The following is a 24,721-nucleotide window of genomic DNA, read 5'->3' as shown; positions in this document are numbered from 1 at the left end:
TGCCAAAAGTGTGCCTACTAGGAATGCTGTGCTGTCCAGATAGATCCTCTGTGCTGGTCACTCCTCGAGATACCTCTCAAGTAGCCATGGGTGCCCTAGCACACTCCTTTAATTACATTATGGCAGAGGCAGGCAGATTTCTGAGTTCCAGACCAGCCAGGGCTTTAAAAAAATTCTCCAAGTGATCACTTCAATGACATGGCTTTCCTGCTTAGAGTTGTGGCTTAGATCCTGCAGCTTCCTCATTCTTAGCCTCGAATTTTCTGCATTCCTGTTTGTCTCAAGAGCCGAACTGCCTTTTAGAACAGGCGTGGTAAATAGAATTAAGTTCTGAACAGGGTGCGCGGGGTAGTTGGTGAATCACACAATTATGTCGGTGCTGGCGCGAGCTCCAGTGACTACAACTCCCAGAAGGCAGAGTAGACTACGACTCCCAGAAGGCTATGCGATCACGTAGCTTTCTCGCGTGTCCTTTAGACTTGGAGGGAAAGGGCGCCTAGATACCGCGATACTTGGGGCAGCTGGCGCGGGTGAGCGGTGCAAGGGGCTGGAAAGCCATGTCCCGGGGTTCGGCGTTATGTGGGGAGAAGCTCTTCTGGCTGTGGGTCGGAGTGAGGGTCGATATGTTATTATGTGTGCGATGTGGGGTCACGGGTGTGCCCTCGTGCTCAGGGTTGGGGATAGCATCGGCACCTGAGCCCGCTGACATGCTCTATCCTTGAAAGAGTTGTTGAATTTACTTAAAGGCGACGCAATCAGGACACCCACACTTGACGCTTTACCTTTGAAAAACTGCAGCATAAGCTGGTGAAAACTTTTTTTTAAAATCACATTTGTTTTGGATGGGGTGCTGTCACGACCTGCGTGTGGAGATCATACAACTTGTGGGATTCAGTTCCTCTATGTAAGTCCTGTCACTCGAATTCAGGGTCCCAGGCTTGGCTGCAAGCTACCTTACTGAACCAACTTTCCTCAAACTATTTTAAACTAATAAACTAGAGAAAGAAAACCCTGGGAGTGTTTAGTTGAATCCCCAAACTTGCCGAGCGGCATTTAAAAGTTAGAGTGAGGGCAGTTTTTTGTCAGAACAAAATTTCCTGATCAAATATTGGGAGCCAGAACTAGCTAATGGGCAGGAGAGAGCCTCAGGAAGTGGTGGGTGCTTGGGAGCTGGGGGGTTTGCTCCGACGTTTTCCCTCCGGAGGTACCCAAATGAACTGCAGGAGCTTTAAAGCCGAACATGCCTGCTTGGGGCTGAGGGAAGTCCCTTAGAATGCCAAGCCTTTTGAATGAACGAGCACTCCTTGCTTTTCCTGACACCTTGAAAGGGGTTTGTTTAGGTGCTGGGCGGTATGGGTTTTGGTGTAGGGTGGTTACATTTTCCTGGCTACATAGCCCATTTTGTTACTGGCAGATATCCATGAAACTGAAACTTTAGTTAAACTTTGACCTTGATTAAACAGAGAGATTTACATGTCATACGCTGAGGCCCTTTCTCTCTCTGTCTCTGTCTCTGTCTGTCTGTCTGTCTCTCTCTCTCTCTCGTGTGTGTGTGTGTGTGTGTGTGTGTGTGTGTGTGTGTGTTTTCACTGTCTTAAATTCTCTTTTTCCTCTTTTCCCCCCTTCAAGACAGGGTCTCTCTGTGTATCCCCAGCTAGCCCACAACTCACTATGTAGACCACACTGATCTTGAATTCATGGAAATCTGCCTGCTTGTTCACAAGTGCTGGGGTTAAAGGCATGTGCCATCACACCCCACTTTTTATTAAATACACATAGGAGTAAGTTTAAGTTCTGTGGTTATAATACAGGTCAAGTAAGAATGGGAAAAACGTGTTTTCTGCATATGCTGCTTAAAGTAAAGACTGGTCTAGCAATAAGCTGTAGACAGCACATTGGAAATATAGGCATCTCCCTGTACCTGCACTTCAGTCTGTGAGGAGTTGAAAGAAAAATTAACCCTGAGTTCAAGGATAGCCAAGAGAAACTCAAGTTTGGCTCTGGAGGTCTAAAGGGAACGCTGAACCATATGATAAAACAAGCTTGTCTTTGAGTCTTTTCTCAGGAAGTTAGTAGTGGTGGGAGAGAATTAGATATTACACTGTTCAGCTCCTATACATGTCTGGACAAGCATGATGTAGAGGTCAGGGAACACAGACATGTACTGACTCGTCAGTTCAAACCAGTGAGGTCCGTGTTTAGGATGGAGAGCTAGCTGTCTGACTGCCCTCCAGTGAGGTCCGTGTTTAGGATGGAGAGCTAGCTGTCTGACTGCTCTCCAGTGAGGTCCGTGTTTAGGATGGAGAGCTAGCTGTCCTGACTGCTCTCCAGTGAGGTCCGTGTTTAGGATGGAGAGCTAGCTGTCCTGACTGCTCTCCAGTGAGGTCCGTGTTTAGGATGGAGAGCTAGCTGTCCTGACTGCTCTCCAGTGAGGTCCGTGTTTAGGATGGAGAGCTAGCTGTCCTGACTGCTCTCCAGTGAGGTCCGTGTTTAGGGCGGAGAGCTAGCTGTCCTGACTGCTCTCCAGTGAGGTCCGTGTTTAGGGCGGAGAGCTAGCTGTCTGACTGCCCTCCAGTGAGGTCCGTGTTTAGGATGGAGAGTTAGCTGTCCTGACTGCTCTCCAGTGAGGTCCGTGTTTAGGGCGGAGAGCTAGCTGTCTGACTGCCCTCCAGTGAGGTCCGTGTTTAGGATGGAGAGTTAGCTGTCCTGACTGCTCTCCAGTGAGGTCCGTGTTTAGGGCGGAGAGCTAGCTGTCCTGACTGCTCTCCAGTGAGGTCCGTGTTTAGGGCGGAGAGCTAGCTGTCCTGACTGCCCTCCAGTGAGGTCCGTGTTTAGGGCGGAGAGCTAGCTGTCTGACTGCCCTCCAGTGAGGTCCGTGTTTAGGATGGAGAGCTAGCTGTCCTGACTGCCCTCCAGTGAGGTCCGTGTTTAGGGCGGAGAGCTAGCTGTCCTGACTGCTCTCCAGTGAGGTCCGTGTTTAGGATGGAGAGCTAGCTGTCTGACTGCCCTCCAGTGAGGTCCGTGTTTAGGATGGAGAGCTAGCTGTCTGGCTTCCCTCCAGAGCCACAAGAATTGTGCTGGAAAACCTGTGCTGCAGACACCAGAGCGTCAGGAGGTGCAGCATCCACCAGCTAGCAAGAAACACAAATGTGAGCCATTTTAAAGTGTAAAAAGAGCTCTCTTCTTGCTGTGGTTTGGAGGTTATGTTTATTATGGAAGCAAAAGATCCTCCTATCTTTCTGAAGGACAAAGAAAGTGCAGTTTTCTGGCGGCGGCACTTCTACACGGCTGGGTGCCCTGAGCTCTGGATAAGTCATGGCTTTTCAATCATGACCTGCTGCCTGCTTGTCCACTCTGCTCTGCTGCTCACAGTTCCTGTGAGTGGCAGGAGCCAGGGAAGTGAGGTGCTGCCTATAGTCACCCTCACTATCAATGAATAAAAATTTCAAAAGTCTGTAATAGGATCTAGGTGGAGGAAGAGACTTAATTGGCGTAGAATTTGACCTTGGAGAGCAAACTCTGGCCAGCTGTCACTTCCTCTGGGACTCTCAGGTTGGGCATATTTGACTTCGCTTCCAAATATTGGTTAAATAATCTAGTTTCTATTCTACAACTATAAATCAGTCTCTCTCCCTCTCCCCCAACCCCCCAGATGAATGGCTTTGCTCCTGAGCAAAGCTTGGTTAGCAGATGAAGCAGTGTATCTTGGGTTGGAATGAGCAGCGCAGAGTCCTGCCTCCAGTTTGATTGACAGCTTTCTGTAACACGACTCTTGGGAATTTTATCTTGAGGTTCAGGGACTGCGGAGATGAAGCTGTGCTTCTGTTTTGCAGGACTCTCCTTGTTTTTCACCATTTGACTGAAGTAGGAGAGGGCCAAGGTTTGAGGACTGACAGGTAAGTTTGCTGGAGAGTCAAGCATGTGCTTCTCAGGGAGCTGGAGAGGTGGCTCAGTGGCAAAGAGCACGTGCTGCTCTTGTAGAGGACCCCAGTTCATTCCTATCACCCGTGTGCACACCTGGACCGGACAGCTCACAACTGCCCCAAACTCCAACTCCAAGGTGATGGGATGCCTTTGGCCTCAGCATCTGCTCTCAAGTACACATAGTCACATGCATACACATAGTTAAAAATAATTAGACAACAAAACCTCAAACGTGTCTCTCACCTACTAGTGATGTGCTCTGGGAAGCTGGCTAGTAGGTCCCGTGGACTTTGTCAGTTGTTAACTTTCTGGTGGACTCATTTCTGTAACAAGCCTGGTCCTAGTTGAGGCTCCAAATTACAGAAAAGATTTAAAGTGTTGGTGGCTGGGGGTGGGGGTAGAGAGAAGTCTCGGTCATTAAGAGAACACATACTTCTCTTGCAGAGGACCTGGGTTCCATTCCCTAGAGCCACATGGCAGCTCACAACTATCTGTAATTCTAGTTCCAGAGGAACTGACATCCTTTTCTGGCCTCTGTGGGCACTGTACACAGCATACATGCAGTCAAAACACATATGCATAAACAGTCAATATATAAGTAAAGTAAATCTTTAAAGAATGCTGGTAAATTGAACTTTAGGGGTGGGAATCGTGCCCAGGGAACCAGTCTGTGCTTGAGACCTTTGAGAGGGGTAGCCATTGTCCCCTCAGCTCTTATGAATTATGTCTAAATGTTACAGGCAAGTGCCAAACAGGCTCCTGTGGGTACTCAGGCATAGAGGGAGCCGGGGTTACTGGGTTCTCCTTCTATGGCTGTCTTGACCTTTTGGAGTATGTCTTCTAGGATTGTCTGTCTTGTAGAAAGGGCCACTCACTGCTGTCTTTTGCATTGACTCAGGTTGTACTGGAGAAAGTTTCAGAATCAGCCCCTCTATCCCTGTGTTTTTCACATGAGCAAAGAGTTTTGGGGAGGGAATGACTCTGACCCAAGGTCATACAGCAGGTCAGGAGTACTACCTTGGACAAAACCCAGGCCTCCTGCCTTACAGGAGTATGTATGCAATTTATTCATTTAGCAGATATTCAGGACTGTGAAAGTGAGGGGAGAGGTGGTTGGTGATTTTTAGGGAAGTCTCTGGTAGGGGAAGAGGCCAAGGGAACCGATGTGTAAACTGAGTAAGAAATCATTGGATAGGTTCATTCTAGAAAAGGGTCATCTCAGACTCATCCCCAGAGTCTCTAAAGGCAGCTGTCCTCCACGGTTCTCTGCCCACAGGTCAACCCTCAGTGACCATGGCTGATGCAGATCTGATCATGCAGCCTGACTGGCTCTTCTAACACTCTCACGGGTCTTCAGCTTCTCACTCAACCTATGTCTTGTTCCCCAGGTCCGCCATTCTCCTTCAGACCTCTTCACTTGGCAGGGTTATTCCTTTTGAAATAACTTCCTCCTGTCTGGAAAAGTGCTCACCCTTCAGGACTCGGCCTGAATGACATCTTTATGTAACATATCTCTGGGACAGTCATTGGGCAGCCATGGCACAGGTACGCTTACAGCAGCATGTGGGGAAGAGGCCTGACTTGATCATCACAGTGTCTTCTCCCAGAAGCTGGGACTGTTGAAAGCCACAGCAACCCCAGCATCTAGATGGTCTAGGGCATTCCACAGACTGCTTGTATGCGAGTGAAGAGGGTGCCCTTTATTCTGTTTTAGATTCTAAACCCACGCTTTCTACACTCCCAGAAAACCTCCACGCCCCACATGGAACCACGGCCCCCATGCCCAGCTGCCATACCCTCAACGGAGAGAAAATTCCATGTTCTTGTGGGTGTCACTGGAAGCGTCGCTGCCCTGAAGCTGCCTCTTCTGGTGTCAAAGCTTTTGGACATTCCTGGGGTGAGTACCTTTCAAGGCAAGCCTAGTGGCTTCGGGCACTAGGGAGTCAGTGCCCCTGGGCCAGCCTACTTCTGCAGTGCTTGACCTGTTCTTTTCCTTAAGCGTGGTGTGTAAGAAGGAAATAGTGCGGGCAGAACAGTGTGAGGAAGACAGGGGACGGGCACTGTGGATGGAAAGTTTGGATCCACGAAACCCTGTGGTAGTTAAGTGGTCTGGAGAAGGGCTAAGGGTTTCAGCACTCCATTTTCATTCTTCCCTGAGCTCCCAGGCTCTGCTCTCCATCCTTGTTAGCTATGTTGCTTGTCCTGCCAAATGCACTGAAAGCCTCAGGGGCCATTCATTGCCCAAACTTGTTGTTTTGAACCTGGTTCCCTCTGGTGCTCAGAGATATTCCAGAAGCCACCGTAGTGCAGCAGAATGGGTGATTTTCTCCCTCTTGGCCAGGCCACGTCCACTTTGACTAGTTTTATATGTTAGGATTCAGGGGCAGAAATTCAAAGACTGGAATATTGTCAGCTCTAGCGGGTAGATACCTCACTTCTCCAGAGTCCTCTGTGGGCTGTGTAGCCTCCTGCTGCTCCTGTGTTCCTCCTAATGCCCATTGCTTTGGGTTGTCCCCTGCCTGTAACTGCCCATTTCACCTTTCAATACACCTTCCCTGCCTGTCCCAACCTAGGTCGTTTTATTCTCTTTTTAAACTCATTTGACATAGAACCAGAGGCTGCACTGGACACAGCCTATGTTAATCCAACTCTAGTTTTGTGGGGCAGACATTAAGACAGATTGTTTTCCTTGTGTTAGCATAGCCCCTGAGGCGGGGCCACCCAGTGGCTGTTTTCTTCATGTCCAGCAGAGGGCACTCCTTTCACACGGATGTTGTTGGGCCTTCCAGCGGGAGACTGGAAAGACTTGTTTCTTTACTTTCTACTAACTTCTACCCAGAATGTTACCTCCTCTTTGTAAGCCCCTCCCCTCCTAGGCTGAAGTAAGTGAAGAAGATGCCAACCATGCCACAGTCAGGGAAAGGGAGAATCTTACGGCTGCTGTCTACTTCATGAGCTCAGGGCTGTTGGTAGCAGCTGAATAGCTAGAGCCTGGAGGGCAGGAGGCCTGGAAAGAAAGGGGTTCTGACAGGGTTACCACCCCCTGGGGAGAGAGGAACTCATAGTTCCTTTTCCCATAGCCCTAGAGCAAGTGAGTTTCCGGGTAGGAGGGTGGGGGTGGGGAGTCCTATCCCAGGAAACAGATGGGCAGCCTCAGAGCACAAGGGAATGGCAACTCCGCCATTTCCTCCCAGCCCACGCTTGTGTGAGGGTGTGAGGAAAGGGCTGCCTGCTGGGTGGTGGCTCCACCCACCCCAGGCTTTTTTAGCCTGGGCCCTTGGGAGGGAGGACAGGCTATGTCTGGAGCAGGCCTCTGCCCGCTGACTCTTTCTCTGGCTGGGGTTAGAGCCCAAGAGAGGCAGCCAGAGGGCACTGAACTGTGGAGGCCAACCTCTCCTGCCTTTCTTGTTTCAAAAGTAGGGATGAGTCCTTCTGCCCAACCCCCAGGTGTGGAAGGGGTGGGCCGTTGACACAGTTTGACAACAACTTGGCTCAGAGCTTGACACGTGGAAGCACTTAACAGTGTGTGTTTCCTGTCTGGCACCCCTCCTCTGCTCTGTGTCATAGCCTTTGGGCCACCAAATGGCTTGAGTTACTGACGTTGTTGAGACTCCAACATGGGAAAAGCCCCTGGAACTACAGCCCCTTTTTTGTACGTGAAGTTCCCCACGTTCTCATCCTGAAGGCTGGCAGCTGGCTAAACCTAGCTTTGCCCATGGTAATCGGGTGGACCCTAGTGTATGTGGTGGCCACTCCCCGCCTTCCCAGCGCTTGCTCTTCCCTCCAGTTTCTTCCCTGGGGGTACTGAGCTTCCCAGTGCCCCTGTATAGTGGAGTCTAGGTCACTTGGAGCAATCGCCCTCAGCTCTTTGCTGGGTTGATCATTCATGTGAACAAGGTTTTCCCGGTTCTCTGGAGGACAATCAGCTTGTGACTAGTCAGCAGGCATCTGTGTGGGTTGCAGGTAGCCAGGCCATTCTGCGTACACACCTGGTGTGCCAGCATGTGCAGGTGTCCTGGAGAGCCGCTGGCCTGGAGGCTGTGCTGTCATCCCACAGCTGGTCAGAGGGATGTGAGGGCCTTGGCCAAGTGGAGTAAGCAGGCATAAGTGGTGGACGTAGCTGCTGGTCTTCCACATAAACAGTTGAGAGAAGTCACCAGCAAAGCCCAGGCACCTTTGTGAGGCTGAAGAGTAAAACAGTAAGGGGTAGGAGGAAAGAGGCTCTGAGCCAGACCTGGGAGCACACACCTGTTGCGCTTGGGAGGTGGAGGCAGGAGGGAAAAGAACTGAGGGTCAACTCAGACCCTGCCTCAAAAAAAAAAAAAAAAAAGACTAGAAATGTAGCTCAGGTGACTACTTGCCTAGCATGCTCAGAGTCCTGGACTTGTGGTCTCCAACACCATATAAAACCAAGAGTAGTGGTACAGGCCTGTAATCCCAGCGCAGAGGCACAAAGGTCAGAAGTTCAAGGCCATCCTCAGCCACATACCCAGTTTGAGGCCTGTGTGAGGCCCTGTCTCAAAAGGAAAAAAAAAAAGAGGAAAGAAGCATAGAAGTTCCTGGCACTGGGACTTTGAGCCGGTTTACTTCTGTTTTTGTCTCCTTTCTTAGCCTTAGTCATTTTATCCATGCAGTGACGAGAAGGCAGGCTTGCAGGTAATTTATCCTGAGGGTCTTTTTGGCTCTGGTATTAGAAGATTCTAGATGTGAAGACAAAAGGGACTAGGACCCAAAGGCCATCTAGGAGAATGTTTTGCAGCTCCATAGTTGTTATGTATGTGGGCACCATTTTCATTCAGGTTGTCAGCTCTATGTTTGCACCTTGGTGGGCAAGTCTGACCTGATCCGGGAAGAGGAAACAGACAGCAGAGTTACTTTTCTGTGCAGGTGGCATCAGGATTGAGAGCCAGAGGGAGGGAGTTGGTAGTCCTTGGGTTTATGGAAAGGTAAGTTTCTAGCATTCCCATCAGGACACCCAGGGCCGAAGATGGGAAGTAACCTTATGAAGTAGATTCTGCCTTTCCAGCTAGTTTGTCAATATGCAGAAACATTTTAAATGCTCGTAGCCTTTGTTTCGTTTCTACAATTACATTCTATGGTTGCAGAAGTTCAAGGATGCTCATTATAGCATTGTTGGTGATTTCAAAACAACTGAAAACAAACCCTGAGCACAGAGTTATGGCATACTCATGGTGCAGACTCTCAGTGGGTTACTGAAGTGGATTAGAACAGTGAAATGATCCCAGCGATAGGAGGAGGAAAATAGGATTGGGCTATGCCCCACCTTTAACCATAAGTGGTTCTATATACTGCCTGTTCCAGGAACAGAAATTGTGCCTTTGTTTCAAAAAGTTAATAACCAGTTATCTTGCAACCCTACCTTTGTTTCAAAAGGGTTCTTATAGCAACCTTATTATGACTAACTTTTGTTAAGGCCACCTTGCAACCCTATCTTTGTTTCAGGAGGTCATTAGGACTATTACGATGGTCTGCTCCTGTAATCCCGCCTATTTTGCCCATTAAATCCCACATTGGAAGTCCCCTACTCCTGAGCTATCAAAAGGTTGTCTTCCTCACATCTAATGCTGACACCTCAAACCCTGCCTTAGGGGGAGGCAGCCCATGTACATGAATAAAGAAGCTTGCTTTAACTAATTTGGCTGTGATGATTTGGGTCAATGGTCTTTCTCCTCATATCTTTGGGACAAACAATGGTTCATTGGTTAAGAGTGCACACTGTTCTTCCAGAGGACCTGAGTTTGCTTCCATGTTGGGTGACTCACAGCTGCTTGTAACTTCAGCTTCTGGGGATCAGATCAGGCCTCTGTGAATCTGCATGAGCGTGTGCGCGCCCACGCCCACACAAGCACACACACACACACAGAGTTAACAATTAAAGCTTTTTAAAAAGTTGTATTTATTTATGTATGAGTGCTCTATCTGCATGTATGCCTGCACACCAGGAGAGGGCATCAGATCCCAGTATAAATGTCTGTGAGCCACCATGTAGTTGCTGGGAATTGAATTCAGGACCTCTAGAAGAGCAGCTAGTGCTCTTAACTGTTGAGCCATCTCTCAAGCCCCAACAATTAAAAATTTTAAAATAAAATATTTAGCTGGGAGGTGGTGGCACACACCTTTAATCCCAGCATTTGGACGGCAGAGGCAGGCGGATCTCCAAGTTCAAGGCCAGCATGCTCTACAGAGCAATTTCCAGGACTGTCAGAGCTACACAGAGAAACCGTGTCTCAAAAAAACCCCCACCAAATTTAAAAGTGATGGTCTAGGTAAGATGGCCCAACAATACAAGATGACACCTTGAGTTCAATCCTTTTATAAAGGTAGAAGGAAAGAACCAAATCCATAAAGTCCTCTGACCACACACATATACAGAGCACGTCCCCATCTCATGCATTGTTTTTCATAATTGCATAACCAACCTATGCATTGCCTGTGACTGCCTCTGAGCGTGTCAGTTAGGACACAGTTCAGAGTCTCCAACCATGATAAAAAACATTTGTTGGTTCTTAATATATGTAACATGATGCCTTTAAATGTTTACGTATCTAGGACTACCTGCAGTTTTTTCTCTTTGGAGGTAGTTGTGGAGGGAGATGGGCTTCATTTTGTATCATTCTGTTAAATTTTTGTTTTCTAACCTATGTGACAGGTTTTGGTTGTCATAACTAGGGATGGTCTTGCTTCTGGCTTCTAGTAGAGAACAGAGATAGAGGTGGAGACTCTGGCCATGGGATTTCTCTCAGGCTGTGACTGTGAAGTATTTCTACACAGGCTTCTTTGACCTCTACCATAACCTGGACAAGACCAGGGGCCTAAAGTAGAGGTGGAAACATCACTGCAAAATTCTGTTCCCATTACCTCTGGCCCCCAACTCTCCAGGAGCCCCAGATTCCAGATTCAGCAGAGAAAAGGAAACCAGACCTGAGAACTGGTTTCAGGAAGGAATCTCTATAAAGGCTAGACAAGATGTAGACAGCTTATGCAATTGTGTCTGGCCAGGCTTCAGTCACATCACACAAAGAAATACAGGTTAAAATGTTCAATATGAACCTAATCTTAGAGGGATCTCAGTGGGTACCAAGCACAGAGCTGACTCGGGAGTTATACAGTGTGGGAGAGAAGACTTTAATGCCCAGCTCTATTCCACTAGAACCCACAAAGATTTCAGAGAAAGCACTGGCGGGGTTCCTGCCCTTAGGGCATTTTCTGCCCTGCCAGAACTCCTTGGCATTTATTGCCTTATGCAAATGAATGAATGAGTGAGTAGTCCTGTGTGTGTGTGTGTGTGTGTGTGTGTGTGTGTGTGTGTGTGTGTGTGTGTGTGTGTGTGTGTGTGTGTAGGTAGTGCTGATCCAGAACATACCCAGCGTTTTGCTCTCAGGACCTTCTGAATGAAAATGAAATAACCAAACCCATAGGGTTGATGAGTCAGACCAATGGCATCTCTTTAAAACCAGAAAACTAGCCTGGGCTTGCCCAATAGCATTAGGCTTGGGGAAGGGCATGTGGAGGACCTTCCTGTCACATGTTGTTCACATTACTCTTTAGATGAATGCATTGTCCCAGGAGGCTCCCAGCAGTGTGGCTGTATACCCTGGAGGGTTTCACAGTCTCAAGTAGACTTGTTGCTTAGGGTAAGAGGCCTCAAGGATGCCTGGTTGGAGATCCTCAGGAGGTGGTGGGGAAGTGGGGGCACCATGAAGGCTCCGGGACATTGAATGCCCTGCAGAGAGGGAAGCAAGTGAAGAGCCAGCAGAGCCAGCAGACCTGAACAAGGACAGTGCCGATTTGGGAATGTTTGTGAGCTAGCCCTAGGCAGGGTTTTCCTTAGAGCTGGCAAGAGGCTTGGGTATTAGGGTTAGGGTTTTAGAGCTTCAAGCAGCAGCTTTCCAAGAGCTCTGAGTAGAGAAAGGTGGACCCAGTGTTCAGGATGGGTGGTAAGCTCTTAAGAGATGGAAGCCAAAAGCCTTTACCACATGTGTAAGTCTGAGGCTCGTCTGGGCTGCACAAAACCTCGTCTTTTTTTTTTTTTTTAAAGATTTATTTATTTATTACATATACATGCCAGAAGAGGGCACCAGATTGAATTATAGATGGTTGTGAGCCACCATGTGGTTGCTGGGAATTGAACTCAAGACCTCTGATAGAGCAGTCAGTGCTCTTAACCTCTGAGCCATCTCTCCAGCCCCAAAACCTCGTCTTGAAACAAGGCAGGTGGGTGCCTGAGTTCCAGGCCAGCCAGTGAGGCACTGTCTCAAAAAAGAATAAATAAATAAGTAGGTAGATTCTATAGGTGCTCACTGAGGATAGGCATGGCAGTGTCCATTTTATTCATGTCTTAGTGTGTGCATATGCCTGCAGAGGCCGGAAGAGGACATTGGATCCTGTGGAACTGGAGTTACAGGTAGTTGTGAGATGCCATGCTGGAGCAGCAAACCCTTTCTAACCTTTAGTTGTATCTTAAATTTAAGATTTGAGACAGCATTTTTGGGTTTAGGTGAAGTTTTGTTTGTGTATTTTCTTTTGCTTTAGGACCTAGGATTAGAATCTCATACATGTTAGGTAAACTCTCTGTCACTGGCTGTATCTCTTAACCCTACATGGCATCTGTAACGGACATCTTCCTTGACTATCTGGAGATGTTGTGAGGCTGTTTATAACCAGTGAAAGAGGTCATTCTTGTTGGGGATATAGCTCAGTTGATAGAGTACCTGCTCAAAGGCCTTTGCCAATTCCAAGAACCACGTAAAATGTGTGTGATGATATAAGTATAGTCCCAGCATTCAGAGGGTTAGAAGTTCAGGTTCATCTTTGGCTACATAGGGAGTTCAAGACCAGACTGGGATATTTGAGACCTCGTGTCACTCACTCACACACACTCACACACACACACACACAAGGGGTACATTCTTGATTCTCTTTCATCCCTCTTTCCCTTCCTCTAGCTTGTGGGCCTTGTGGAAGGTCTCTTGTACTCATCAGTGTCTTTGGGGGCTGCTAATGGTGGTACAAGCTGAGAGTAGGCCAGGACGAGCAGCAGGGTTAAGATTTTAGGAGCTGCCATAGAGCAAGCAAGCCGTGAGCCAACTCTGGTTAGTGTGGGTCTTACAAGAACCCGAGGCATCACAAGCCTGGATGTGGACTTAGCAGTAGCATGGATGAGGCCTTTGTGAGTTTTTGCCAATTACAAATTGCTGCTGCGCATGGAGGCTCTTAGGGCTATGGTTTGTGTTGTGCATTTGTTTTTGAGACAGGCTCTCTCTGTATCTCAGGTTTTCCTGGAACTCATGGTCCTCCTGCTTCAGCTTCCTGAGTACATTCATTTTCTTTTTTCCTCCTGTCCCTGCTCCTTCGCCCCACCCCTTTTGAGATAGGGTCTCACTGTGCGCCACTAGCTAGTCTCACACTCATGCTCTCCTGCCTCAGCTTTCCATGGCTGTCACATTTGGCTTGATTAAACAGGTTTTTTTTTGGTTTGTGTTTTTATTTTTGTTTTTGCCTCCCTTTTCTGTTGTTTCCCTGTGGACTTTATTGTTCAGATTTAGCTCCCCTGCATTGGTCTTCTGATTGTTTTCATAGTTTTATGTTTTTGTTCAAGCACACACCACCACTCCTAGCTTTGTATTGAATTGAATTTTTTTTTGAAATTTACTTTTTCGCTCTTTGAGACAGTCTTACTATGTAAACTGCACGGGAACTCATTACATGGATCAGGCTGGCCTTGATCTTCCAGAGATATTCCTTGACTCCCCAAGTGCTAACCTTAAAGGTGTGAGCTGCCATGCCCAGCTACACGGAACTTTTTTAAATTTCACTATAATTTTAATTTGCCAGAGTCCCTTTTGTTCCCTGAATGCGGAGATGGCTCATCAGTTAAAACACTGGCTGCTCTTGTGGAGGACCTGGTTTCAATTCCCAGCACCCACACGGTGGCTCTCAGCTGTCTGCAATTCTAGTCCTAGGACATCTGACAGTCTTTCCTAGTCTTTGAAGGCACAACATGCACATGGTACATGGATATACATGCAGGCAAAACACCCATACACATAAAAAGAAAAAAAAATAGCACTGCGTTCTTGTTTCCTGGGTGCATCCCTCAGTTGTAAGTTTTCTCCCTGCATTGTCTATGAGTTTCTGTTTTCTGTTCAGTTGTTTAATCTTGTTCTCTGACCTAGAGGGTTTTCTTCAATTGTCTCTTGTTCTTTGACTGCACCTACTTGGCTGTGAAAAGCTGGGTGGAAACTTCTCTCCATTGCCATGACTCAGCTGAGAATGAATGATTGTGTTGGGGGTCCTCAGACACCAAATAGTCCCGGCACCATTGAGTTTTCCAGAAAAGTCCTCACAGGTCTCCTGCCTGCAGACACAGTGTCGAGTGCTCAGCTGGAGAAGTCTTCCAGTGTCTGGGCATTCTGTAGATGCACTTCTAGCCCAGGGCTGCTTGGCCTCTGTGTGACAGCTCAGATGGCTGTTAACATCTGACTGCTGGCTTGGGATGGAGGCTGGGAGGCTTTAACTGCCCTGTAGGTGGTGGAACAGTCCTGCATTCAGCTCCACTTCCTGCCTGCCCTCCAAGGTACCCTGCTCCTGGTCTCTGAGCTGTCCCCTCCTTTCCTCCGGTGGGCTTGTTTTCAGTGGTGTTGTGGGCGCCTAGTATTTGGTCTTCTAATCTCATTTGCTTCCTTCCACATTAATTTTCCAAAACTGTGTTGACAAGTCTTAACTGCTGTCATTTCCCTCCTCTGTTCTTGAGAGTTTAATTTACTTTACTTGGCTGAAAGCTTATTTTATTATTATTTTATTTGCAGTATTAGATATCAAACAAAGGGCTCACACATGCTAGGCAAATACTTTGCCACTGAGCTGCCAGCCCTTTTCTATCTTATTTTGAGACAGTTTTGCTAAGTTCCCAAGGCTACTTTTTAACCTCCTGAAAAGCTTTTGAAAAGCTGATGTTATGGGCGTGTGCCACTGCACCCAGTCTGAATGAGTTTGTCTTTACATTTTTTTGTTTATTTATCTTGTGAGTGTACATGCATTGCATGTATGTGGAGATCAGAGGAGAACTTGAGGGAGTCAGTTTTCTTTTTCCAACAGATTCCAGGGGTTGAACTCATGTCTAGGGTTAGTGGCAAACACCTTTACCCACTGAGCCATCCTGCCAGCCCAGAAAATGTGTATTTTGATCAGAAGTATAGGTTGTTATATATTTATGCTTATTGCATTTGGACTTAATTCTGCCGTCTGTATTTTTTCAGTGTTGGAAATTGAACCCATGCCTTAACTACTTAGCCTACTCCCTAGCCCTCCTCTCCCCAGCCTCCTCCTTTTCTTTTTATTTGATACAGTCTCATGTATCTCTGGATGGTCTTGAACTCTATATCACTATTGCCAAAAGTGCCTTGAATTTCTATCTTCTGTCTCCACCTCTTGAGTGGAGGATTATAGGTGTGTACCATCATGCCTGACTATATGCCATTTGGGGATCAGACTTAGGGCTTTGTGCAAGTTAGACAAGCACTCTTCCAACTGAGCTACAGCCGGAGTCCTCTGTAGAGTCTCACTATGTAGCCCAGGCTGGCCTGGAACTCGTAATCCTCCTGCCTTTGCCTTTTGCGTGCTGAGGTTGCAGGAATGTGTCCCCACATGCGGCCACTTCTGTCGTTTTATTTAATGCATCTTCTCTCTGCTGCTTTTCCTTTTCTTTCTTTCCTTGAGTAGACTCATTTTTTTCTCCTACTTGGAAAGTTATGCATGATTGAGTTTGTGTAACATTCTTCTCATGGTGGGACTTATTGAGCCCTGGTCTGTGCAACAGGGAGAAACATCCTCGATGGGAAGGAGTGGTGACTAGACCATGTCCCAAGAGGCAGCCTTGACCTGATATCACCAAGTTCTTATCAAGCAGGAATGTGGATCCACAGCATCGAGCCTTTAGTGTTTCTGTAGCGGGCAGGAAGCTGAATTTCCTGTGTGGAATCTTCCAACTTATATCCCTGCTTATATTCTGGTCCCGGCTATGTGGCTAGCTCTGGTCAGACACTGCGGCCTTTGCCCACAGCCCTGGTGGTCAGTGATGCTGTCACTCTTTACTAGTCGTCCTCCTGGATGAATGTCCTTTTCCTGACTCAGTGGCTTCTCCTAAGGTGTGGCTTTCCTCCCTTCCCCGCTCAGTGACTTCCTCCTGGGCTGTTTCTCTAGGCCGTGTTCTGTCACCCTCTGTGTTTGCATCAGTGCTTCCTCAGTCATGGATAAGGTGAAGATACTCATTCTCCCCCATATGAGGGCACAGACTCCTGTAGCCTGAGGTCCTTTCCCACACCCAGGCTTTGTTCCTGAAGTGAGTGAGGGGACTCTGCTCTCTCACTGACACAGAATACCGACATAGCATGCACACAGCGTCTGTCAGGGCCTTGGCCTGTAGCTAGCAAGCTGTTGGCGCAGACCTTGGTCCTGTGAGTCTCCTTGGCTGGCCTCTGCTGCCTATGGTAGACTTGAGTTTTCTCTCATCGTCTGCCTTCCACTGCCTCTGGCTTCTCCTGCCCGAATGGCAAGTGCTGCTGCTTTATATACTGCGAGGCAGTTGGTGACTCATTTCTCAGCAGCCCCTTAAATAGGGAAGTGAAATGTTTGCACCTGGCAGGGCCTGACCTTTGAGTGACAGCGGAAGTAGCTGTGTAAACATGAGCTTCATTGCTAAGGGGAAATCCTGTTCACCACCACGCTGAGGAGCACATCTGCCTGCACTGGCCCTCATGTGGGCCTGTGACTCTAGTAACTTTTTTCTTTCTCTTCTTCCTTCCCTCCACGTTCTTGGTGACAGCTGGAAGTCACAGTGGTAACAACTGAGAGAGCCAAACATTTCTATAGCCCTCAGGATGTTCCTGTCACCCTCTACAGTGATGCTGATGAATGGGAGGTCAGTGTGGGCCCATTACTTTTCTTCCAGCAGGACAGAGCTATCTTCCTTGCAGCCTATGGTCCTGGCTGCTGGAGCACACAGTCTGGGCTCAAGTTAGTGGTCAGGGCCATCTGGGTAGAAGCAATGAGGAAAACATCTGTCTAGCTTCTGGCCTGTGGGGAGGCCTGTAGTCCCGCCTTCCTCAGGCAGAGCTCAGCTTTGGCCCAGTGCCTGGGGTTGAGTGTCCTTGTACTTATCTGGGCTGATGAAACCACAGAGGAGCTCTGTTCCCACCACCCTTGTCCATGTGGCTCCCAGCGTCAAGGCTATCCAGAGTGTTTCACTTCTCATGGCTGCTGGCCATGCCTCTGCCCTCCTGCAGAGGGGTGGGCATCAGCCGATTTGCCAGGCGAGCAGTGTGGGCCTCATAGGGCTTCCCTGCCAGGCATTTTAAAACATTCTCAGCCTCGAACATTTCTGGCTGGCTTGTCCTCCCCTCCCTCCCCTCCCCCTTCATTTCTCACCGCCCCAGAGCCCTTCTACTGGCTTGGACAACCCAAGCATCCGCCTCAAGCAGACAGGCCAGGAGTTCCCTGCCAGATGTCATTTCTCTTGAAAACCAAACCATAAAGGGAATAAGCTCAGAGAGACAAGGAGCGTTTGTTTCCTCAGGCCTGGTTTCTGTCAAGCTGCTGGCTCCATGGCCAAAGCTTGCCAGCTTCACTGTGAGAGGGGACAGTGGAAGACTTTGAGGGAGAGCTAGGTGGTTTCCTTGGGTTTTTTCAACTTATTGTACCTGGCCTATTTGGCCATCATTCCTTCCCCCCACACACGGAGAGTGACTGGGTTGATTCTCTCTTTTGGCAGATGTGGAAGCGCCGCTCTGACCCAGTTCTCCACATTGACCTGCGAAGGTGGGCTGACCTCCTTCTAGTGGCTCCCCTTGATGCCAACACTCTGGGGAAGGTTGCCAGTGGCATCTGTGACAACTTACTTGTGAGTGACTCCTGGTGTCTCTCCTCCAGCCTTGCGCCCAGTTTGCTGAGCTGCAGATCGCACCGTACAAGGAAATCTGTTACTCTGGGGCGAAGGTCTGTCCAGCAGGCCCCTGCCCTTGTCTCTTTAGCAAAGAGGCTGAGGCTCTGGGTCTGATGGATCAGCTGGCTTTGCCAGTGCTATCTGGGAGTGTCCACTCTCTCCTGCCCTCAGAGGTCAGCCGGGTGCCCCACCCTTGGCCCCTGCCCTTCCGCCTTCCTTCTCCACAGCTGCCCTCTGCGTGCAGCTCCATCGACGTCTCTGCCGTTGTTGCTTCTCCGTCAGTTCTGCCTCCCCCAGGATCTAGAAATACATGTAGACACTCTGATAAAGGCGTCCACTCCTCACGCATCTCACATACTTATTTCTCTATAGTCCTTTTGGCTCCAAAGCTAAAACCCAGTTTTCAGAGAAAGCTTGGAGAGAAAGAAGGAAAAAAAAAACAGGTGAGAAGAGATTGCCAGATTGGCTTATGCCTGTGAGACCTCCTGGGAGCTGCTCCTGTAAATGGCATTTGCTTTTTTTATGTGATCATCCCCAGAAGGTCTTATGGTCACCCCTCCCTCTATTTCTTGATCTTTCACTGCCCATGTCCTGGAGGCTCATAGTGAGGACTCAGGGAGCGCTTGGTCTGAGAGAGACTTGTGGTCACCCATGCAGGCAGGAGGAGTACTGGTGAGTACTGTAGTGACCCCATCAGTCTGTGGAGCATGCTCAGTGCTGGACACTCAGTAAGCACTTACTATACTACTTGTATGTGGTAGGAGGTGATTTTTCTTTCATAAATATTTTTGTTTGAATTTAATGTGTGTGTGTAAGAAAGAGAGAGGGAGAGAGAGGGAGAGGAGAGAGAGAGAGAGAGAGAGAGAGAGAGAGAGAGAGAGAGAGAGAGAGAGAGAGAGAGAGAGAGAGAATGAGAATGTAGGCTTGTCTCAAACTTTTAGCAGTCCTCCTGCCTCTGCCTTCTAAATACTGGGATTGCAGGTGTGTATTACTATACTCAGCTCATTTTTAGAGTTGAAAATGGTGAAGAAGTGAGTATTGAAACTGCACCAGGAGCTTTAGGGGCTCACATATGAAGTTAATGTTCTCTGACCTGGGCCCGGTGGCATAAGCCTGTAATCCTAGCATCTTTAGAGGCTGATGCAGGAGGATCAAAAGTTCAAGGCCTGTGCAGTAGAAAATAAAGAGGACTGGAGGTGTAGCAGCCCATAGTGGCAGAATGCTTGTGTACCGAGTGTGAAGCCCTGAGTTCCTTCTGTCCTTGTCTGTTTATTAGGAGGGTCTTAGCTCCTCCTCTGGAAAACCCTGAGTTCCTTCTGTCCTTGTCTGTTTATTAGGAGGGTCTTAGCTCCTCCTCTGGGAAACCTTGAGTTCCTTCTGTCCATGTCTGTTTATTAGGAGGGTCTTAGCTCCTCCTCTGGGAAGTAGCTTGTGACTTCAGCATTATTAGACTAAGATCTTAGGCTGGGAGGAACCCCACCTGATGCTGTGGCCAGGAGCAGATTGAGTAGGTCAGAGAAGCAGAGCCACGTACAACATGGTCCTTACTGCCCAGTAGGACTGGGACCAGGGAGCAGGGCACTGAAACAGGTGAGGGAGGTGCTCAGTCATGTACCCCAAATCCCTGGACTCCCATTGGCGGGCTAGTGGAAGCTGATGTGCTAGAACACACCGGTGTCAGAGCTGAGCCCCAGCCAGCTGTCTGAGGGTTTTTCCTACCCTCTGAAAACTCAGGTCTCCCCTCTGTTTGTTGTTGTTACAATTATTATTATATACCAAGCCTTTGCTTTTTTTGAATATAGCCTGTAACTGAGCTAGAGAGATGGCTCAGTGGTTAAGAGCACTGAATGCTCTTCTAGAAGACCCAGTTTTAATTCCTATTACCCACATGGTGGTTCACAACTGCCTGTAACTCTAGTCTCGGGATCTGACACCTTCTTTTGGCCTTTGTGACATGAAAAATAAAAGACCAGAGACAGATGCTGGGTTTAACCTGAAAATCAGGAAAGCAAAGCAGCCAAGCTACCAGAGAGCTCTTATCTCTGACAGGGCTGGGACATTCCTATTCTCAATGTGGCTGGAGAATGAATGCCTGATACTGAGACCTTGCTCCTGTCTTATATACCTCCCTGATGTTGGGATTAAAGGCGTGTAATCCCAGATACTGAGATCATCTTTGTGTGAGCTGTTTCTCTTAAGTACTGGATCAATGTTGTGTAGATCTGAGTGGCCTTGGACTCACAGAGACTCATCTACCTTAATCCTGAGTCCTAGGATTAAAGGTGTGTACCACCACTTCCTAGCTTCTTGCTGCTGGGATTAAAGGTGTGTATCACCACTGCCTGATCTCTATAGCTTGAGACAGACTTTGCTTTTTTGAATCCTCAGGCGAGCTTTAATAAATCATAAATACTATATCACCACAGGCCTTCATGGACAGCAGGCACACAGACATACATGCAGTCAAAACACCTACATACATATAAAACAAATATCTCATATAGTCCACTGGCCTTGAAATCCTGATCCTCTTGCTTTCCCTTCCCAAGTGATGGGATTGCAGGCATGGCCTGAGAGCTTGGCTCCCCCTCCCCCCAGGCTGGCACACTCCCTATCTTTGAGGTTGTCTTCTCCAGAATTGGCTGAACAGTAGAATGTGTCCCCAAACTAACCATTTTCCTCAAACAGTTTCACCTGAGCACAGATGTTGCAGACAGTTCTCCGGTATTGTGGTTTGAACTGTAAGCATCCTTGGTTGTGGGCTACCTTCTGCTCAGTGGGTGTCTTAGAACCCTGAAAGGAAGCTCAGCCCACTCCCTCTTTCCAGACCGTCCTGTCTCCAGCATCAGAAAGGTGCTGGAGAGCAGCATGCTACATGTCCTGCATTCCTTGTCTCCAGGCCCTCAGCCTGGGAATGGTTGTCTCTATCTGCTCTGGCCTTTCCTCTGTGCTGAACTGTCAGGTCCAGAAAGGGGGTGAATCCCCAGGGTTACAGTCTGGCTCAGTGCTAGTCTCTTGACTAGGATCCAGCCTTCTGCCCTGCCTGAGTGGGTTCCCAGGGGCCAGGCTGAGACACTGAGCACGGTGCCAGCCCCTTGGCTGTGGGAACCAGTGTCCTTTCTCTCTCCTTCCCACTGCTGGTTGCTTCAGAGGAGCTGTGGTTTGTCCAGGATGTGCTGAGCTCCGAGTCAGCGCTGGGGAAGCAGCCATGCTGAGGGCAGACGGTTGGGCGTTTGCTGTGGTCCGTGTGCTGTGCTTTGAGGGTTCTTAGAACCCAGCCCAGTCTGCCCCAACACCAGACATCAAGGCCCTTCTAGGCTTGCTCACAACTCCTGCAAAAGCAGCAGGTGGCACAGAGCCAAGGGGAAGTGTGACTGAAATTGTCCACTCATAGCTAGGCTGTCATATTGAGAGGAGTTGGTGGAAAACCAACTCTGGTGTCTGGAATGACATAAGCAGCCAGATTCTGAGGCTGTTTGCTGTCCCAGGAGGGTAATGGCACTAAGGGACAGGCAGGCATCGACTCTGTTGCATTGGTCTCTGCTCCCTTCTCCTTTCCCGAAAGGACTCTGTCACAGTTGCTGTCTCCCCAGGAGCTTTCAGGAGGAGTAGTCTGAGCATAGGAGCCCATTTCTCTGGGAGGTGGTCCCTGGCCTCCTGAGCCTGTGCCTGGGGTAATGGAAGAGTCCATGTCGTGGAGCCTGTACTTAGTGCTAGGCCCTCAGCTAAGAGCTTTGATCTGGGGTACCCACCTGTAATCCCACCACTTGGAAAAGCAGGGACCAAGAGTTCAAGGTCGTCTGTTACATAGCCAGTTCAGGCTAACCTGGACTACACAAGGCTGCCTCAAAAGACTACTACCATAGCACATCACCATCAAAAGCATTCACATTCCTTCTTATTTTTATTTATTTTATTTTTTGAGACAGGGTCTATGTAGTGCTCTCCTGGAACTTGCTATGTAGACCAGGCTGGCTTCAAACTCAGAGAAATCAGCATGCCTCTCACTCCCAAGTGCTGGGATTAAAGGAGTGTGCTATCGTGCCCAGTTTACCCTTTTCTTTTCTTCTTCCTTCCTTTCTCCTTCCTTCCTTCCTTCCTCCCTTCCTTCCCCTCCCTCCCCTCCCTTCCCTCACTCCCTTCCTCCCTCCTTTCTTCCTTTTCAGACAGGGTTTCTCTGTGTAGCCAGCCCTGATGTCCTGGAACTTGCTCTGTAGATCAGGCTGGCCTCAAACTCAGAGATCCACCTCCCTCTGCCTCCCAAGTGCTGGGATTACAGGTGTGCACCACTACTACCTGGCAGTTCTTTCTTTAAAAAAAAATATGGTCCTGGTATGGAACTTGAAATTGTCTTGTCTCAGTCTCCAGAGGACTGGGATTACAGGCATATGCCACCATACGTAGGATTCAACCATGGTTTGATCTCAAGCTTGTATGACTTCAGAGTTCACAACCTTAAGACTCTGAGTTGGAAACTAGGAAGGGAGGGAGAGAGGGAGGAAGGGAGGATCTGAATTGGTCAAGCCCTTTCATAGTTGCTCTGCTGTGTGACTTGGGTGTGGTCTAGCTTTGGGAGGTGAAGAGACTGCAGTCCAATGGGTGGTTCCACAGGACCATGTTTGTGTCTGAGTGTGACCTTGGATAACTGTTTATCAGGGAGTTGCAGCTTGCTCATCTGTGAACAAGGGACTGCACTTACCTTATAGAGTTACAGGTAAGGGACTTGAGATAATGGCTGAGAAAAGGTATCATGTGTTGGATGTTTTCATTCTCAGGGTCCATTTGGCCTGGAAGTAGAGCTGTTGCTAGGTAGAACATGAACAATCTGGTTCCTAGCCTTCCAGTGGATAGTGAAGCCAGCCTCCTGCCCCTAGGTTTGCTTCCCAGCCCTGAAGTTATGAGTCTGTGTGAAGGCCTAGCTGGGGAGATTGCATACAGATTGGAGATCTGTTGGAGGTATCTGGGGCGTTATGGGTGCTGGTTGAGTATCCCCTGTGTCTAGGACCATGCCAGAGCCTGAGGGGGGATACTGTGGGCTGAAGAGTCAGCTGTTCCCCAGTTAAGGATGCAAGAACATGTCTCTGTAGATGTGTGACCTCCAGTCAACTGTTTTGCTGACTATGGCTGGAGGACAGCAGGGAGAGACTTGGAGGTACTGAGGAAGAGGAATAGGCAGAGCATCATCACCTCTCTCCCACTTCCTCACAGACCTGTGTCATCCGTGCCTGGGACCGCAGCAAGCCCCTACTCTTCTGCCCTGCCATGAACACTGCCATGTGGGATCATCCTATCACTGCGTGGCAGGTGGGCCAGCTCAAGGCCTTTGGATACATGGAGATTCCCTGTGTGAGCAAAAAGCTGGTGTGTGGAGACCAAGGTGGGCTTCTTGCCGTACTCAGCCCAGAGCTGTAGAAGGGGCTTTGCTTTGGGGTCACCTTTGGGTTCTGTGGTCCAGTGGTTCTGTAACTTCGGACAGAACTATTTTCTGAGCTCAGTTTTCATCTGGCAATGGAGAGTGCTGATTCCTGTTTCTCATGATCATTAGGCTGAAGTGAGACAGATGTGTAAAGTGTCTGGTGGGGTCCTTGGCAATAGAACAAACACTGTTAATGAAATGACTCCCAGAGCCTGTCCTGGGCCAGCTTGGAAGGGATATGGGGGACCAGCTCGTGTATAGCTGGACTGGGGCTCCCTGGACCTAGGATGTGGGTGGGGGCCACAGGCAAGGTTAGCTGGTGTGGTGGCGCTCAGTCACAGAGGAACTTTGCTTGCAGGTCTAGGAGCCATGGCCGAGGTGGAGACCATTGTGGAGAAGGTGAAAGAAGTGCTCTTCCAGCGCGGCAGCGCCTCACAGATTTGAACATCCCAGTGAGTTCAACCTGAGCTGTTGAAGAGGGAAGGCAGTGCAGTATGAAGAGCCTGTGTTAGCTGAGGAGGGACTGGCTTGCCACTTCTCAGAGCTTTGTAGCATTCAGGCATCTGTACTGGCCTACCCTTGGGATTCTGACAGGATACGTCCTCAGCTGCAGTCACTAAGAGCACCTCCTGTGCACACTCACTCTGTTCCCTTTTTAAAAGGGCCCTGTCCACCTCCCGTCTCTCTCTCTGTCTCTGTCTCTGTCTCTGTCTCTCTCTCTCTCTGTGTGGTGTGTGTGTGTGTGTGTGTGGTGTGTGGTGTGTGTGTGTGTGTGTGTGTGTTTCTGCTTCTCTGCCTGTCTCTCTATCTCCCCCCACCTATCTCTTCTGCTGCTCCTCTCTCCAGAGGCTGGTCTTCCCCCTTCCCTACCCCCTTTTTCCATTTCCTTTCCCCTTATTTAAAAAACAAAACAAAAAATACTCTCCATGTGAAGTCTGTGGCATGGAATCTTTTTCTCTCGCACCACTTTTTTTTTTTTTTAATAAATTACAACAAGCTTCCCTGGGATCTGATCCTCTTCAAGTTTAACAGAACTACAGACACAGGTCCTGCCTTCTTTCACTAGGAGATGCCTGCTTTCCAAAGGCCCTCCCATCTCTTCCTGGGGTAGGCCCAGCAAGCTAGGCAAACATGCTTCTACTGGAAGGATAATTGAATGACTGAGGGGCCCCCTGCCTGGGAGTTGCTCTTAGAAACACCATGGCTGATGCTGGGCATAGTGGCTCATGTCTGTAACCCTAGTATTCAGAAGGCTGAAGCAGGATTGCCACAACTTTGCAGTTGGCTTGGGCTACATAGTGAGCCGAGCCTGTGAATGTGACAGCCTATTTCAAAACCAAAGCAACAAGAAGAAACACCATATGTAGTTCAAGATCCCTGGCACAGCAGGCTCCTGATCAGGCCTTGGAAGCTTCTATTCT

At 48.8% G+C, this 24,721-nt stretch overlaps 1 protein-coding gene across 6 annotated transcripts; it reads left to right on the top strand.

Annotated features, from left to right (window-relative positions):
- Positions 1-452: 452 nt before the first annotated feature.
- On the top strand, positions 453-23,976 carry Ppcdc (phosphopantothenoylcysteine decarboxylase). Of its 6 annotated transcripts, none has more exons than XM_013112792.3 (8): positions 453-530; positions 3,834-3,896; positions 5,313-5,469; positions 5,669-5,821; positions 16,769-16,864; positions 17,714-17,842; positions 23,093-23,261; positions 23,659-23,976. In XM_013112792.3, exons 3-8 carry the CDS (start codon positions 5,461-5,463, stop codon positions 23,742-23,744), a joined length of 642 nt encoding a protein of 213 aa, XP_012968246.1. In that variant the 5' UTR covers positions 453-530; positions 3,834-3,896; positions 5,313-5,460; the 3' UTR covers positions 23,745-23,976. The 6 variants fall into 6 exon arrangements, with proteins under 6 accessions (XP_012968246.1, XP_005069642.2, XP_012968247.1 ...); XM_005069585.4 differs by lacking the exon at positions 453-530 and adding an exon at positions 537-904; XM_013112793.3 differs by lacking the exons at positions 453-530; positions 16,769-16,864 and adding an exon at positions 537-904.
- The last annotated feature ends 745 nt before the right edge of the window (positions 23,977-24,721 follow it).

Source organism: Mesocricetus auratus, unplaced genomic scaffold (assembly GCF_017639785.1).
Source record: "Mesocricetus auratus isolate SY011 unplaced genomic scaffold, BCM_Maur_2.0 Super-Scaffold_100022, whole genome shotgun sequence".
NCBI classification, from domain to species: domain Eukaryota; kingdom Metazoa; phylum Chordata; class Mammalia; order Rodentia; family Cricetidae; genus Mesocricetus; species Mesocricetus auratus.
The sequence above is the reverse complement of the archived record's forward strand: the minus strand, read 5'-3'. Positions and strand labels throughout refer to the sequence as shown.

Excerpts from the sequence above, each read along its gene's own strand:
- Ppcdc (XM_013112792.3), top strand. Across the intron at positions 5,822-16,768 it reads AGCTTTTGGACATTCCTGGG|CTGGAAGTCACAGTGGTAAC; the intron begins GTGAGTACCTTT and ends TCTTGGTGACAG. Across the intron at positions 23,262-23,658 it reads GCTGGTGTGTGGAGACCAAG|GTCTAGGAGCCATGGCCGAG; the intron begins GTGGGCTTCTTG and ends CTTTGCTTGCAG.